Source organism: Macaca mulatta, chromosome 7 (assembly GCF_049350105.2).
Source record: "Macaca mulatta isolate MMU2019108-1 chromosome 7, T2T-MMU8v2.0, whole genome shotgun sequence".
NCBI lineage: Eukaryota > Metazoa > Chordata > Mammalia > Primates > Cercopithecidae > Macaca > Macaca mulatta.
In genome coordinates, this window is record NC_133412.1 from 19,124,246 (window position 1) to 19,140,911 (window position 16,666).

Consider the following 16,666-nt stretch of genomic DNA (forward strand, 5'->3'; position numbering starts at 1 on the left):
AGTGGTCAGGGAGTTAACAATTTGTTTTTGGTTATGCTTCCTGAGACTTCTGACACTTAAGCAGCAGGGCTTCCTAACTTCTTAAAAAATGTCATGGTACATACAAATAATTATAATGTTTCTATAGCACATTGAGGTAAGTGGAGGAGGCTGCTAGGGTGGAGGGAACCTGCCTGAAAGTGTGAGCACCCTTAGAGGATTGTGGGGGCCCTTAACATACCAGTACACTCACTGGAAAGCTGTACTAAGGAAATCCAGGAGTCTAGTGAAATACGTATCTAGTCAACATGTTGCCATGGATAGAATCTTTGGGGAGTTGAGTGGTCTGCATACAATGTAGAAATGGAGCAATCGTATCTAGAAGCACAGAATTAATTCAGAAGTATTTGCAGTAGAAATTAGAGGTAGAGTGCACTTAAAATCAGAATACTACAGCTGGGTGCAGTGGCTCACACTGTCATCCCAGCACTTTGGGAGGCTGAGGCAGGCAGATCACGAGGTCAAGAGATCCAAGACCATCCTGGCCAACATGGTGAAACCCCCTATCTACTAAAAATACAAAAACTAGCTGGGCGTGGTGGCGCACTCCTGTAGTCCCAGCTACTTGGGAGACTGAGGCAGGAGAATCACTTGAACCTGGGAGGCAGAGGTTGCAGTGAGCCGAGATCACGCCACTGTACTCCAGCCTGATGACAGAGCTAGACTTCGTCTCCCAAAAAAAAAAAAAAAATCAGAATACTATTTTTCTGGCTGTTCTTTAGGATTGACTCTAATCTTTACATGTTTCAAAGCATCTTGTAAGTAGCTTCACTTTGCCTATATGGATAGCAAAATAGTAACCTATACCAGTGAAGCTTAACCTTGGTTATAGGTCATGGTTTCTTTGCAAGCTAACTCTACTGTAATAATTGTGGCATTTAGAGCAGTGTTAAGGGAGCTCCCTGTTAGAGCCCAGTCACCAGGATAATGAGGACTATTGTAGTCTTATTCTCTGGAACTTTTTCTTCCTGGAAAACTCCCAAATTGTGAAAGTTAATACATGTTAAATTACTACTGTGAAAGAACATGAGAATGTGGCAGTTTTTTCAGAGTTCCATACAAAATGCTGGGATGCAGAAATCTTTCAACTTTTTATTTATTATTATTATTTTTCATCAGAAAAGAGCTGGAAGTCTCCCTGCAATGAAGGGGAATCCTCTTCTACTTCTTATATGCATCAGAGGTCACCTGGTGGTCCCACCAAACTGATTGAGATCATCTCAGACTGCAACTGGGAGGAGGATCGGAACAAGATTTTGAGCATCTTATCCCAGCACATCAATAGCAACATGCCACAATCACTTAAGGTGGGCAGCTTCATCATTGAGTTGGCTTCTCAGCGAAAGAGCCGGGGTGAGAAGAACCCTCCTGTTTATTCTTCTCGTGTGAAAATCTCTATGCCATCATGTCAAGACCAAGATGATATGGCTGAGAAATCTGGATCAGAGACTCCTGATGGTCCATTGTCCCCTGGGAAAATGGAGGATATCTCTCCTGTGCAGACAGATGCCCTGGATTCAGTGAGGGAGAGATTACATGGAGGCAAAGGTCTGCCTTTTTATGCAGGGCTTTCTCCTGCAGGGAAGCTTGTGGCCTATAAACGTAAACCCAGTTCAAGTACATCTGGGCTTATCCAGGTGAGAATTATCTTTAATCTGGGTATAGCACCTTTTTATACCTAGGTAGCATCATGATTTTTCAGAGCCCTTTATGGTCCTGATATCCTTTATCTTTACATTTCCTGGGAACTGGGTGACAAAATTATTATCTCTTTTTGTAATAGGCCTAGTTTAGATGCATACCTAGAGTGAATTTTTGTCACATTTATGAACAGAAATGTAGAACCTTGTATTAGTTTATAATTTTCTTTCTAATCTTCCCAGAAAGTTACTCTTCATAAACTTTATTGCCTGCGGGCTCTAATGATACTTTGACAATAAAGCAAGGATAATCAGGGATTCAGTCTAGCTCTTGGAATTTATTATTAGTAGATAGGTTTCAAAACAAAACCATGGTTAGAATGGTTAGGTGTAAGTGGAAGATGAAATTGACTTAAAGATAGGCAATGTATGTTTAGAAACTTGGGGAAATTTTTCATTTTTAAAATTTTATTTATTATTTATTTAGCGCAATCTTGGCTCACAGCACCGCAACCTCTGCCTCCTGGGTTCAAGCGATTCTTTGTGCCTCAGCCTCCCAAGTAGCTGGGATTACAGGCATGTGACACCACACCTGGCTAATTTTGTGTGTGTGTGCGTGTTTTTTTTTTTTTTGTTTCTTGGTTTTTTTTTAAGTAGAGACAGTTTCGCCATGTTGTGCAAGCTGATCTCGAACTTCTGAGCTCTGGTGATCCACCCACCTTGACCTCCCAAAGTGCTAGGATTACAGGTGTGAGCCACCATGCCCAGCTGAAAATTTTAATTTAGTAAGGTGTTATTTAAATACAAGAGTAAAAATTGAGCCATATTTACTTAATTATATATTTTCTTTATTTGATTCATAGGGGTTTTGTCAGTGTAATCGTTGTAGGACAAATATCTCTATCCTTGATATTTAGTAATTCACGCAGGTTATATTAGTAAAATTATACTGGCATATAGAAAATTTGAAATGAGATGTTCTGAATTAATGTCACAGTCAAGGTTTTTCTAGCTGAGCACGGTTGCTCACACGTGTAATCCCAGCACTTTGGGAGGCCGAGGTGGTGGATCACCTGAGGTCAGAAGTTTGAGACTAGCCTGGCTGACATGGCGAAACCCCATTTCTACTAAAAATAAAAAAGCTCAGCATGGTGGCGCGGGCCTGTAATCCCAGCTTCTCGGGAGGCTGAGGCAGGAGAATCATTTGAACCTGGGAGGTGGAGATTGCAGTGAGCTGAGATTGTGCCACTGTACTCCAGCCTGGGCAACAGAGGGAGACTGTCTCCAAAAAAAAAAAAAAAGAAAAAACAAAAAAAACATATTAAAGTAGCAAATGTGTGGAAGTGCCTGATATTATTGCGACTTGACTTTCATTAGATTGGCTGCTTTTAAGTCACTAAGGACTTCTCCATTAATAATATGATTGATCTAGGCTGGGCATGCTGGCTCACGCCTGTAATCCCAGCACTTTGGGAGGTGAGTGCAGGTGGATCGTGAGGTCAGGAGTTCAAGACCAGCCTGACCAACATGGTGAAACCCCATCTCTACTAAAAATAGAAAAATCAGCCAGGCATGGTGGTGCACGCCTGTAATCCCAGCTACTCAACAGGCTGAGGCAGGAGAATCGCTTGAACCTGGGTAGCGGAGGTTGCCGTGAACTGAGATTGTGCCTCTGCACTCCAGCTTGGGCAACAGAGCAAGACTCCATCTCAAAAAAGAAAAAATTGTAAGATTGATCTAAGATTGATCTACTTAATTTAAAAACTTTTTATTGCAGTTTACTATTGTGCATGCTATGTAAATACTTCTGTTGATATTTCTTACACTCTTGATGAGGAGAACAGTATTTTCTCTACCTTATTTATTGATTGACACTTTGAAAACAAAGGTTTGGCTGATATAATTTCTAGTGAGACCAGCCTCCCTAAAATACAAGCATGGAAATTTTTTGTTCTCTTCTACCCAGGACTCACAAAGCCACCATAGAATGCGTCTATATAGGCAGTCAGGCAACTGTAAGATAAACTTTGGGGAAGCTACAGAGTAGGCTTCAACACAGTCCCAAGGGAGCCGGGAGGGTATCTGACCTGTTTCCATATAGCCTAAAAAGTTACAGTAAAGTTTACTTTCAGGGGGAATGATCACATTCTTTGTACCAAACTCAAGGCAGAGATATTCTTGATCTCTGTGGGAATAATCATAATTTTACCAAAGTAGCAAAGAGTAATTTTGTTTTGTGTCTCTGAAGATGGAGTTGCTTGCTGTAGCTAGTCTCCTTACCAATTCCCTATTAGAGAGTAGATTCTACCTCACTCCATCTCCCCCGACCCCCAGCTTTTAAATGGTGAAAAGGCGATGTAGAAAAGGTTATCTTCTCTAGAGTTGCCTGGCAATATGACCTAGAGAACATGGGTAGAGACTTGGGAAGTTTTTGTTTTCTTTCTTTAAAAAAAAAAAAAAAAAGAAGAAGAAATCAACCCCCACAAAAAACAACTGTGCTGGTACCCGTGATGGGCAGTCCAATCAACTCAGGCAGCAGAGGGAATCTTTACTTCATTTGTTAGTTCACTTTCTTCTGACCGTTTAGTTAATTATATCTAGAATTAGAATGAGTTTCTACCAACATTCATTTTGAACCCATGTTTTATCCAACAGATGAAAATAGTATTTTCAAAACTAAGCTTTTTGAAAATTAACAACTGTGAGGTAATTGTGGCTTAGATTATTGCAACAATGATTTGTCTTATAACTTAAAGTAGGTTTCACTTATATTTTTCAAATATGAAGGATGCTTGAAAGGACCCTTGTGTGAGAGCTTCATTATGCCTCTCTGGTCTTATCAGAGAGATTCTGTGGGACACAGTTACTCATTTTTGCTGATGAGGTTAATAGCTTAACCAGAATGGCTTATTTATGAGGAAAACAATTGGATAATTCTAGTTGTTTAGATTTGATGATAACTTTCACATACCTAGGATGCAGAAATGATGAGTTTCTGATTCTCTGTTTTCAAACTACAACATGAAGGCGATGAGATTAGTTCAGAATATCAGATGACAGCATTTTTCTACCTCCTGATTACTCAGATTATTCTCAATGGAAAAAGTCTACTTCTTTTTCCCTTTTAAATCTGAAAAATAGACTTATAAAAACTTGTAAAAATGAAGCCCCTGTCAAGGGAGAGGAGTTAGCAAGAGAATTTTATCTTTACAGAATTTCTCTTTGCCACTTGTTTCAGGTTAATGGTAAGAGTTACCCGCAGGCTAAGTTGCTATTGGGACAGATGGGGGCATTGCATCCAGCCAATAGGCTAGCTGCTTATATCACAGGCAGGTTGCGACCCTCAGTCCTGGACCTCTCAACCCTCAGTACTGTCATCTCCAAGGTAGCATCCAATGCCAAGGTGGCTGCATCCAGGAAACCACGTACCCTGTTGCCTTCAACATCCAATTCCAAAATGGCATCCTCCTCTGGCACTGCAACAAATCGCCCTGGGAAGAATCTGAAGGCGTTTGTCCCAGCAAAACGGCCAATTGGTAAGTTAGGGTGTATGTATAGTTTGGAAAGACCTATGACTTTGTGGTGGGACAGCAGGTAACAGGTATGGAGGTTGTAAAAGTTAGAGAAATATGTAATTTGGCATTATTCTTATTCTTGATGTCTGTCTTGCCTGGACTTTTTTGATTGATTGGGGTTAACTTCTAATAACCTGCAATATTAGATGAATTGAATTGTTTTATAGTTTTCTTTGTTTTAAATTTTTATTTTATATTTTAATAATACTGACCTGAAGGCAAGTTTTACAGTTATTTTTAAGGTTTTTACTGGTTTTTATTAATGTAGAAAAGACAGGATTTTAATTTTGTTTCTAAAAAGGGAAGATATTTAAAAATACTTCACCATTTTACTAAATTATTTACTAAAATATTTTACTAAATTAAAAATAGTTAACTATTTTCCTATGAGTACTGGTGTTTTTGGCATCTTGCTGAACTCTTCCTGGTGCTGTGTAAATGCTTCTGTTGGTATTTCTTAAACTTACGAAACCAAGGAGCTAGCAAAAGCTAGTGGGGTAAGTAGTATAGGCTTAAAGTGGAAAGCTCCTATAAATACAATTTTGGAAATGTTGATTTATTCCATTCATCTCGGTTCTATGAATGAAAATCTCTCTTTTCCTTAACATTTAAATGCTGAAGTCTATAATAAATTACCTTATTGAAGCATTAGTGTTTTAGCATTGAGAGTATCTGTAGTTGGTTTATGGAATTTCTCTTTTTGTTGTTTCAAATCTATTAGGAATGTTAAGTAAGAGTGTCAGTTGAAATCTCTGGCTGAATGGCTAGAGTTGTGTGAAGATAGAAGATATTTATTGTTTGCCTTAAAAGAACCTATTTTGGCCGGGTGCGGTGGCTCACGCCTGTAATCCCAGCAATTTGGGAGGCCGAGGCGGGTGGATCACGAGGTCAAGAGATCGAGACCATCCTGGCCAACATGGTGAAACCCCATCTCTACTAAAAATACAAAAATTAGCCGGGAGTGGTGGCACACGCCTGTAGTCCCAGCTACTCAGGAGACTGGGGCAGGAGAATCACTTTAACCTGGGAGGCAGAGGTTATAGTGATCCAAAATTGTGCCACTGCACTCCAACCTGGCGACAGAGTGAGACTCCATCTCAAAAAAAAAAAAAAAAAAAAAGAACCTATTTTACCTTTTATTAAAGCAGCTTCAGGTGTGATTAAGGGGGAAAAAAAAAGCAATCCTATCCTGATCTCTTTTGAGAAACGTCTTTATATATTTTAGGAATACGTAATACATAAGCATCGCATAATAGCACAACTGTAAAGAGGTGAGAGTGCTCAGACAGGAGGAAATGGTAGAAATAAGTTTTTACATTAGAAATCGGGGGAAACAAACCCTCTCTTTCTCTTTTATCTGTTTTAGGTGATGAAGTTTTTGCTACGGTATTTTTTTTTTAGTATCCTGACAGGTTGAATATATTGCATAGTCAAAAGAATTTTAGTAGGAACACTCTATTTAATTTTTTAATTTTTCTTTCAAGACAGAGTCTTGCTCTGTCTCCCAGGCTAGAGTGCAGTGGCACTATCTCATTTCACTGCAACATCCACCTCCTGGGTTCAAACCATTCTCCTGCCTCAGCCTTCTGAGTAGCTGGGATTACAGGCATGCGCCACTATGCCCAGGTAATTTTTGTATTTTTAGTAGAGATGGGGTTTCACCATGTTGGCCAGGCTGGTCTCGAACTCCTGACCTCATGATCTGCCCGCCTCGGCCTCCCGAAGTGCTGGGATTACAAGTGTGAGTCACTGTGTCCAGCCTGGAACACTCCATTTTAATCCCTTTCTTGTTAGAACTGAGATTTGTTTTTGGTTAAGGCAAACGTTTGATTTCTGAGAACAGAAATTAGCTCAGATGCTGGGTGTGGTGGCTCACGCCTGTAATCCCAGCACTTTGGGAGGCCCGAGGCAGGCGGATCACCTGAGGTCGGGAGTTCAAGACCAGCCTGACCAGCATGGAGAAACGCTGTCTCTACTAAAAATACAAAAATTAGCCAGGTGTGGGGCGCATGCCTGTAATCCCAGCTACTCAAGAAGGCTGAGGCAGGAGAATTGCTTGAACCCGGAGACAGAGGTTGCAGTGAGCCGAGATCATGCCATTGCACTCCAGCCTGGGCAACCAGAAAGAAACTCCATCTTAAAAAAGAAAAAAAAGAAATTGGCACAAATAATACAGGTAGGTAGTACCTGTAAGAAATTGACCCAGTGGTGCACAATAAATGTCGGTAAGCACAGTCACTGAGAGGATAAAATATGAGAACTGAAGATTTTTGACCTGCAAATTTCTATTTGCAGCGGCTCGACCCTCTCCTGGTGGTGTGTTCACACAGTTTGTGATGAGTAAAGTTGGAGCCTTGCAGCAGAAGATACCTGGAGTTAGCACACCCCAAACCCTGGCAGGGACACAGAAGTTCAGTATCAGACCTTCTCCAGTAATGGTCGTCACACCTGTGGTTTCTTCTGAGCCAGTTCAGGTGTGCAGCCCTGTGACTGCTGCTGTCACTACTACCACCCCTCAAGTGTTTTTAGAAAATGTTACTGCTGTGACACCTATGACTGCTATTTCTGACGTGGAAACTAAAGAAACTACTTATTCTTCTGGTGCCACCACTACAGGGGTTGTTGAGGTCTCTGAAACTAATACCAGCACCCCTGTAACATCCACCCCGTCTACAGCCACTGTGAACCTTACCAAAACCACTGGGATAACTACCCCTGTGGCTTCGGTTGCTTTTCCTAAGTCTTTGATAGCATCTCCTCCAACCATAACTCTTCCTGTTGCTTCCACTGCCTCCACCTCCTTAGTCATGGTGACTACAGCTGCATCTTCCTCCATGGTGACCACACCAACTTCATCTCTGGGCTCTGTTCCTATTATACTCTCAGGAATTAATGGGAGTCCACCAGTGAGCCAGAGACCAGGTAAGGCTTAGATGTTACTAGCTGCTTTATTACTGTACACCTATTTATATAACTTTGTGGTTGTGACAGGATTATAACTATATCAGGATAACAATATAGGTGTTTCTATTGTAACATGATACACGTATTCCTGAAAACCTCTGCATGCTGCAAAACTGAACACTTAAATTAATAGAGCTCATGGTTAATACGGGATTGGGATAAATCACTGAAAATATATGCAGTTTTGTAAGCAGAATATTAATGGAAAACAATAACTGATAACCTTGAGAGAGAACTTGAACAGTCTTAACTGATAGTTTAGTGGAACTGGAGATTGTGACTCAAAATACTCAAAAACATTAGAATGGAAGTGGAGTGGTGGCTGAAGGATACTAAAGTAATGCAGGTAAGACTGGAGCTCTGAGCCACTAAGATGGGCATGGGAGGAAACCTGACCTGTGTGCTGAGAGCTAGGGGTGCACATCTTTGAGGAGGGAGCCCCAAATGCAGATGTTCCTTTTGTGGGGTGCAGGGGTGCTGCTTTTTAATTAGAGACAGATGAGCAGACTTCATCTCCTTTTGTCTAGTAAAAATCACTAATGAATCAGGATCTATTTAATTCCTGGACATGAACTGATTGAAATAGAAACAAGGAGGCATATTTGTTTAGGGCTCTAATATTTTTATAAACTTCTTAGTTAAAGTATTTCTTTTATTGGCTTAGGTTGAATGAATTTGAAATAGGAATATCCTATGCTTTGTGTAGTTTTTATATCTAGATGCAACTAGCTAAAGTAAATGGTTCTTTTAATCCACTCATAGAGGAATTAATATGGAAAAGAGCAAGAAACTTTGCAGAATTTGAGGGGAAATAGTTACCCAACAGCAATTCTGTCTGGGTTATTGATGTTTTTCTCTTAAATATTTTTGCATTTAGTGATATGGTCTAAATTCCTCTCTGTCTTTTATGGAAGAAGAGATTGGGAGTTAGTTTGTAAGTTGAAGTTCTGTTGAAGGGAAAAATGAATCTCATATATATATATATATATTTTTTTTCATATATATATATATATTTTTTTTTTTTTTTTTTTTTGGAGATGGAGTCTTGCTCTGTCACCCAGGCTGGAGTGCAGTGGTGGGATCTCAGCTCACTGCAACCTCCGCCTCCCAGGTTCACACAATTCTCCTGCCTCAGCCTCCTGAGTAGCTGGGACTACAGGCGCCCACCACCACGCCTGGCTAATTTTTTGTATTTTCAGTAGAGACGGGGTTTCTCCATTTTGGTCAGACTGGTCTGGGTCTCTGTGATCTGCCCACCTCGGCCTCCCAAAGTGCTGGGATTACAGGTGTGAGCCACCGCATTCAGCTTGCGAATCACAATATTAAATGTGTCTGTCTTCTGCTTCGTCCCATAAATAAGCCCATAAAACATGATTAGTCTGATACATAGTTTTGGGAGTGAAGTCGTTAGTGAAACTACTTTGATTTCCTATTGAATCTCAAGGTGCATATCTGTTATATTTTAACAGATCATGTCTTCTAAACCATACGGATTCCAGCCTTTTTCAGTACTCTTAATTCTTTCATGAAACAGTAAAGTAGTTTATTCTTCTATAGTTTTGTTGTTTCTCAGACTTTATTTATTTAGGATATGCATTCACATATTTTGCTGAGTCCCATCTGTACTGTCACCTGCCTAATATTTTTATTTAAATCAACTGCTTTTTTATATGTAAATGTGTGTGTGTGTGTGTGTGTGTGTGTGTGTGTTTATTTATTTATTTATTGAGAAGGAGTCTTGCTCTGTTGCCCAGGCTGGAGTGCAGTGACGCCATCTCAGCTCACTGCAACCTCCACCTCCCAGATTCAAGTGGTTCTCCTGCCTCAGCCTCCTGAGTAGCTGGGATTACAGGTACCTGCTACCATGCCCGGGGTATATTGTATTTTTAGTAGAGACAGGGTTTCACCATGTTGACCAGGCTTGTCTTGAACTCTTGATCTTGTGATCTGCCTGCCTTGGCCTCCCAAAGTGCCAAGATTATTACAGGCGTGAGTCACAGCGCCTGGCTGTAAATGTGTTTTTAAAAGAGATAGCATTAATTGGAAACCAGCATTACTTGGCATAATAGAGGTTAACCCTATAAAGAAATATACTGGAAACTATAATAATAAAAAAATCATTAAATTCCTGTTACCTACTATATATTCTGAGCACATGGCTTTGCTGTCTTTCTTTTAAAGAAGAAAACTAGAAAATACTAGAGTAACATTAAAGACATCATCAAAGACTGTACCTAAAAGTATCTTCTATAATACCATTTGAGGGAAAAAAAGTAGATATATTTTTAATAAAAATGTATTTTTATTAAAAAAAAAATTATATATATATAGAGAGAGACAGACACACAGATGGGGGTCTTGCCCTGTCATCCAGGTTGGAGTGTAGTGGCATGATCATGGCTCCCTGCAGCCTCGACATCTCAGGCTCAAGTGATCCTCCCATGTCAGTCTCTCATAGCTGGAATCATAGGCATGTGTCACCACACCTGGTTAATTTTTTTTTATTTTCAGTAGAGGCGAGGTCTGGCTATGTTGTCCAGGCTAGTCTTGAACTCCTGGGCTCAAGCAGTCCTTGCATCTTGGCCCCACAAAGTGCTGAGATTACAGGCTTGAGCCGCTGCATCCTGCCAGGAAATACTGACATTTAACAAATTTTCTAATCTTTTAAAATAAATGGACCTGACTCAGGTAATTGCTACTTAAGGAAGTGCGTGTAGTTTTTTTCTCTATTTATAAAGAAGATCCCATGTTGGCACTTTGATATCTGTGGCTTTTAAATTTTGATTTTTCTCCTTTTTCTCTTTACCTTCCTTTCCCTTGCACACATTTAAGTAAACCATCACATATTTAGTGCATATGTTAAAGATTGTTTTCATTGTCTGAATTAGTTTTTGAATCACTCTCTAAAAGTTAATTTGAAGAAAAAAGTTGAAAATTAAGAATGCATTTACATATTTGTTTCTTAATTCATGTATGATAGATTAATATGGCCGGGCGCGGTGGCTGATGCCTGTAATCCCAGCACTTTGGGAGGCCAAGGTGGGTGGATCACCTGAGGTCAGGAGTTTAAGACCAGCCTGGCCAACATGGCGAAACCCAGTCTCTACTAAAAATACAAAAAAATACTAGCCGGACGTGATGGTTGCATGCCTGTAATCCCAGGTACTCTGGAGGCTGAGGCAGAAGAATCGCTTGAACCCAGGAGGCAGAGGTTTCAGTGAGCCGAGATCTTGCCATTGCACTCCAGCCTGGGCAACAAGAGTGAGACTCCATCTCAAAAAAAAAAAAAAAAAAAAAAAAAAAAAAAAGATAGATGAGTATTTTTTGTTTAAATTGCACATGATTATTTTCATGAAGTTTGGTCTTTGTGTTTTATTTAATATTTAAGAGTAGTCCTGGATTTTCTATATAATTTTTTCATCTAAATGTTATGAGCATGACTTTCTGTTAGAAATATGATATTTTTTTGTGTGGGCAGAGTGCCTGTTTGATAGAAAATCACATGTTAAGCTAAAGTCTTTTGTTTCATTTGTTTGTTTTTTTTTTTCTCTTTAGTAGCAAACTTTTTAAGTTTTATTTATTGTTAAATAAACCCACCAATTTTTATTTGTTAATGTTAAATAAGCTCACCAATTTGAATAGTAATGTTAGACCAGTTTCATTTATGCTTACTATTACCATGATTCCTACCTCTTTATCTCTCTGATCTAAAAAAAAATCTAGATTACTCATACTGTTTTTTCCTGTGTCTTTAGTATTTTGAAATATCTCTTCCAATCAGTAAAGGGTATCTTTAAGTACTATTAATGGTTTGAAATCTCTATTAATTCATATCTTCTGCATTAAATTTCTGCTTTTTCTTTTTGTTTTAAAAGCATCTTTTGCCTCTTCTAAGCCAGGTTTATTTCCCTGCTGCTTTGATGTCTCTTAATTTCATTTCATTTTGGGGGTTTTATGTAATTTTTTCCTTCTGAAAAATAATTCCCACAAACCTTTAAGCTTTGCTTATTTGTTGGTGAATTTTAAAAACCAAAAAGCCCTTTATAAACCAAGGATTTTTAGTTCTTTATCTTCCACAGGTGGTATAAGCTTAGAAATTCAGTCATAACTCTCTAGTAAGTGTTATGAGCTTTAATTTTAAAGTTAAATTGTGCAGGATCTGGATTTTATTTAAAAAAATAAAGAAGAGGCCAGGCACATTGACTCATACCTGTAATCCCAACACTTTAAGAGGCCAAGGCAGGAGGATTGCTTGAGCCCCAGGAGTTCGAGACCAGCCTGGGCAACATAGCAAACCCCATCTCTAGAAAAAAAAAAAAAGTGTGCACCTGTGGTCCCAGCTACTTGGGAGGCTGAGCCTGGGAGTTCAAGGTGGCAATGAGCTGTGATTGCACCACTGCACTCTAGGCTGGGCGACAGAGTGCAATCCTGTCTCAAAAGAATAAAGTTGAAGCATAATTTTATCATAAATGATCTCTTTAACAAAGGAATCCAGATTTAGAGAGATACCCACGTTTTTCTTTAGGCAAAAGTATTATCTCTTTAAATGTGCCTCTTGACAATTGGTACTCTATTTTTTTTTACCATTCTAAATGTAAAGCTCCATAATGTCTGGCTGTTCTCAGCCATAAATAATGTATTATGAAACTACAGAATTTTAGCAACTTTATAATCCAAATTAGAAGTTATTTGCAGCAAGGTCAGATTCTGTGTCTTAATGACTGGGCATGGTGGCTCATGGCTGCAATCCCAACACTTAGGAAGGCCGAGATGGCAGTATCGCTTGAGGCCAGGAGTTTGAGACTAGCTTGAGCAACAAAGCAAGACCCTGTCTCTGCAAAGAATAACATAATTATCCAGGCGTAGTGACACATCCCTGTAGTCCCAGCTACTTGGAAGGCTGAGGCAGGAGGATCTCTTGAGCCCAGGAGTTTGAGAGTGCAATGAGCTATGATTGAGCCACTGCACTGAAGGACTGAAGGGAACAAGTACAACCCTGTCTCTCTTAAAAAAAAATTAGGCCGGGCGCGGTGGCTCAAGCCTGTAATCCCAGCACTTTGGGAGGCCGAGACGGGCGAATCACGAGTTCAGGAGATCGAGACCATCCTGGCTAACACGGTGAAACCCCGTCTCTACTAAAATACAAAAAAAATTAGCCGGGCGAGGTGGCGGGCGCCTGTACTCCCAGCTACTCGGGAGGCTGAGGCAGGAGAATGGCGTGAACCCGGGAGGCGGGGCTTGCAGTGAGCTGAGATCCGGCCACTGCACTCCAGCCTGGGCAACAGAGCCAGACTCCGTCTCAAAAAAAAAAAAAAAAAAAATTAGGCTGGGTGCGGTGGCTTATGCCTATAATCTCAGCACTTTGGGAGGCTGAGGAGGGCAGATCGCTTGAGGTCAGGGGTTTGAGACCAGCCTGGGAAACATAGTGGAACCCTGTCTCTACCCAAAAATACGGAAATAAGCCAGCTGTGCTGGTGCACACTTGTAGTCGCAGCTACTCAGGATGCTGAGGTGGGAGAATTGCTTGAACTAGGGAGGCGCGGAGGTTGTAGTCAGTTGAGATTGTGTCATTGCACTCCAGCCTGAGCAACAAAGCAAGACTGTGTCTTAAAAAAAAGTATGAGTACTTTTTTTCCTACATGTGTTAAAGGGGAATTTTGGTACTATGTTTCCATTTCCTGTTTTTCAGAAAATGCTGCTCAAATTCCAGTGGCTACTCCACAGGTCTCTCCTAACACAGTGAAACGTGCTGGACCTCGACTGTTGTTGATTCCAGTGCAGCAGGGTTCTCCTACTCTTAGACCTGTCTCAAACACACAGCTTCAGGGACATCGAATGGTCTTGCAGCCTGTTAGGAGTCCAAGTGGAATGAACCTATTCAGGCACCCTAATGGGCAGATTGTCCAGCTTCTACCTTTGCATCAGCTTCGAGGCTCTAATACCCAGCCCAACTTACAGCCTGTCATGTTTCGGAACCCAGGTATAAAGTTATTTTTCATGAACTTTTCTTTTGTTAAATCACTTGGCCATATGGTATGTTAATACACCAGGACGTCGGAAGTCTTGATATGGGCAGTCATGATTTAAAAATTTCTCTCTCATTTTTTAAACCAGGGTCTGTGATGGGAATCCGGTTACCTGCTCCTTCCAAACCCTCTGAGACTCCGCCATCTTCCACTTCGTCTTCTGCTTTCTCTGTCGTGAATCCTGTAATCCAAGCTGTTGGGTCTTCTTCAGCAGTGAATGTTATCACTCAGGCACCGTCATTGCTTTCCTCTGGAGCTAGTTTTGTGTCTCAGGCTGGTACATTGACCCTGAGGATTTCTCCTCCTGAACCACAAAGCTTTGCAAGTAAAACAGGCTCTGAAACCAAAATAACCTATAGCTCAGGAGGACAGCCTGTTGGTACAGCCAGTCTTATTCCTCTCCAGTCTGGTAGTTTTGCCTTGTTACAGCTCCCAGGACAAAAGCCTGTTCCTAGCTCCATTCTTCAACATGTTGCTTCCCTTCAGATGAAGAGGGAATCTCAGAATCCAGACCAGAAAGATGAAACAAACTCAATAAAAAGAGAGCAAGAAACCAAGAAGGTTCTACAGTCAGAAGGAGAGGCTGTAGACTCTGAGGCTAACATAATAAAACAAAACTCAGGAGCTGCTACCTCAGAAGAAACTCTGAATGATTCCTTGGAAGATAGGGGTGATCATTTGGATGAAGAATCCCTTCCAGAAGAAGGTTCTGCAACTGTCAAACCATCTGAGCATTCCTGTATCACTGGGTCACATACAGATCAAGACTATAAAGATGTTAATGAAGAATATGGGGCCAGGAATCGTAACAGTTCCAAAGAAAAAGTGGCTGTTCTAGAAGTTAGGACCATTTCTGAAAAAGCCGGTAATAAGACCGTCCAAAATTTAAGTAAAGTACAGCATCAAAAACTTGGTGATGTGAAGGTGGAACAGCAGAAAGGATTAGACAATCCAGAAGAAAACTCAAGTGAATTTCCAGTCACCTTTAAGGAAGAAAGTAAATTTGAATTGTCAGGAAGCAAAGTTACGGAGCAGCAATCTAATCCACAGCCAGAGGCCAAAGAGAAGGAATGTGGAGACTCTCTGGAGAAAGACAGTATTAGAGAAAGATGGAGAAAACATCTGAAGGGCCCCTTAACCAGGAAATGTGTTGGATCTTCACAGGAATGTAAGAAAGAGGTAGACGAGCAGTTAATTAAAGAAACAAAGACATGTCAGGAAAATTCAGATGTGTTTCAGCAAGAACAAGGCATCTCTGACTTACTTGGAAAAAGTGGAATTACTGAAGATGCCAGAGTTCTGAAAACTGAATGTGATTCTTGGAGTAGGATTTCTAATCCTTCAGCCTTCTCCATTGTTCCTAGGAGAGCTGCAAAAAGCAGCAGAGGGAATGGACATTTTCAGGGTCACTTACTGCTACCTGGTGAACAGATACAACCAAAGCAAGAGAAGAAGGGTGGGAGAAGCAGCGCTGACTTCACTGTTTTGGATTTGGAAGAAGATGACGACGATGAGAATGAGAAAACCGATGATTCCATTGATGAAATTGTGGATGTTGTTTCTGACTACCAGAGTGAAGAGGTTGATGATGTAGAAAAGGTGGTGAGCCCATTTTTGTTGTGACTGAAACCTAAAGGATTTAAATGATTTATTAGAGACAGAAGCTTTTTCAGAAGATCACTAAGACATAATACATTTAATTGGATGCCTAGGTTTAGATTATGACTTAAATGGCTTAGTAGTTTTTTAGGCTGTGTCAATCAAGCATCACTTATTGAGCTTTTATTCTTTGAGACTTGCCTGGTTTTATGGGAAGGCTGGTTTAAGCATTTGGGGGATAGGTGCTTGAGAGTCCCTACTCTTTTTAAGTTAGATTTTTAAAATCCCGAAACCACTACTCCTATTTGATCCCAGTCAATTTCTGTGACGTTTTCTATGTGAGATGGTTGTAGCTTCTCTGGTAGATGTTAATCAGAAACTGGGAATGGGTGACCTTACAACTGGAGGAGAACTTACTTGCATATAGAGAGATGTTTTTGTTTTTGGAGAAAAACTGGAAAATACCATCTTTGGTATTCTAATACCATTTTGCCTTGAGTTGCTTTTATTTGTAGTCTCTGGAATTTATATTCTAGACTTCGGTCATCGTCCTTTGTAATATGACCTTTATGGCCTAGTTTTATTATTTTCCCGAAGTGTTTTTATAGGATTCCTTTTTAGGGTTGTCGTATTTACTGAAATAAGTAACTGTCAGGTATTGATACAGTGCAGGAGTTGTACAAATGTTTTCTGTAAAAGGCCAGATAGTAAATAGTTTTAGACTTTGCAGAGAGCTAGAGGGCTCTCTGTTCCAACTACTTGACTACTGTTGTAGTATAAAAGCATCTGTATTCCATTAAAACGTTAGTAAAAAAGGCCAGGT

The 16,666-nt window shown here is 40.3% G+C and overlaps 1 protein-coding gene across 20 annotated transcripts in view; it reads left to right on the forward strand.

The window, feature by feature from the left end:
- The window catches only part of MGA (MAX dimerization protein MGA), a 168,581-nt gene that overhangs the window by 133,933 nt on the left and 17,982 nt on the right, over window positions 1-16,666 (forward strand). For 5 of the 20 annotated variants that reach the window (XM_028850767.2, XM_077939135.1, XM_077939136.1 and 2 more), the window contains 5 exons: window positions 1,159-1,676; window positions 4,918-5,215; window positions 7,550-8,176; window positions 13,908-14,198; window positions 14,333-15,843. In XM_028850767.2, the coding sequence (XP_028706600.2) occupies window positions 1,159-1,676; window positions 4,918-5,215; window positions 7,550-8,176; window positions 13,908-14,198; window positions 14,333-15,843 (3,245 nt within the window). Of the gene's footprint in view, window positions 1-1,158; window positions 1,677-4,917; window positions 5,216-7,549; window positions 8,177-13,907; window positions 14,199-14,332; window positions 15,844-16,666 lie in introns of those variants that run through there. The other 15 variants (XM_077939142.1, XM_077939137.1, XM_015142000.3 and 12 more) reach the window with 9 other exon arrangements.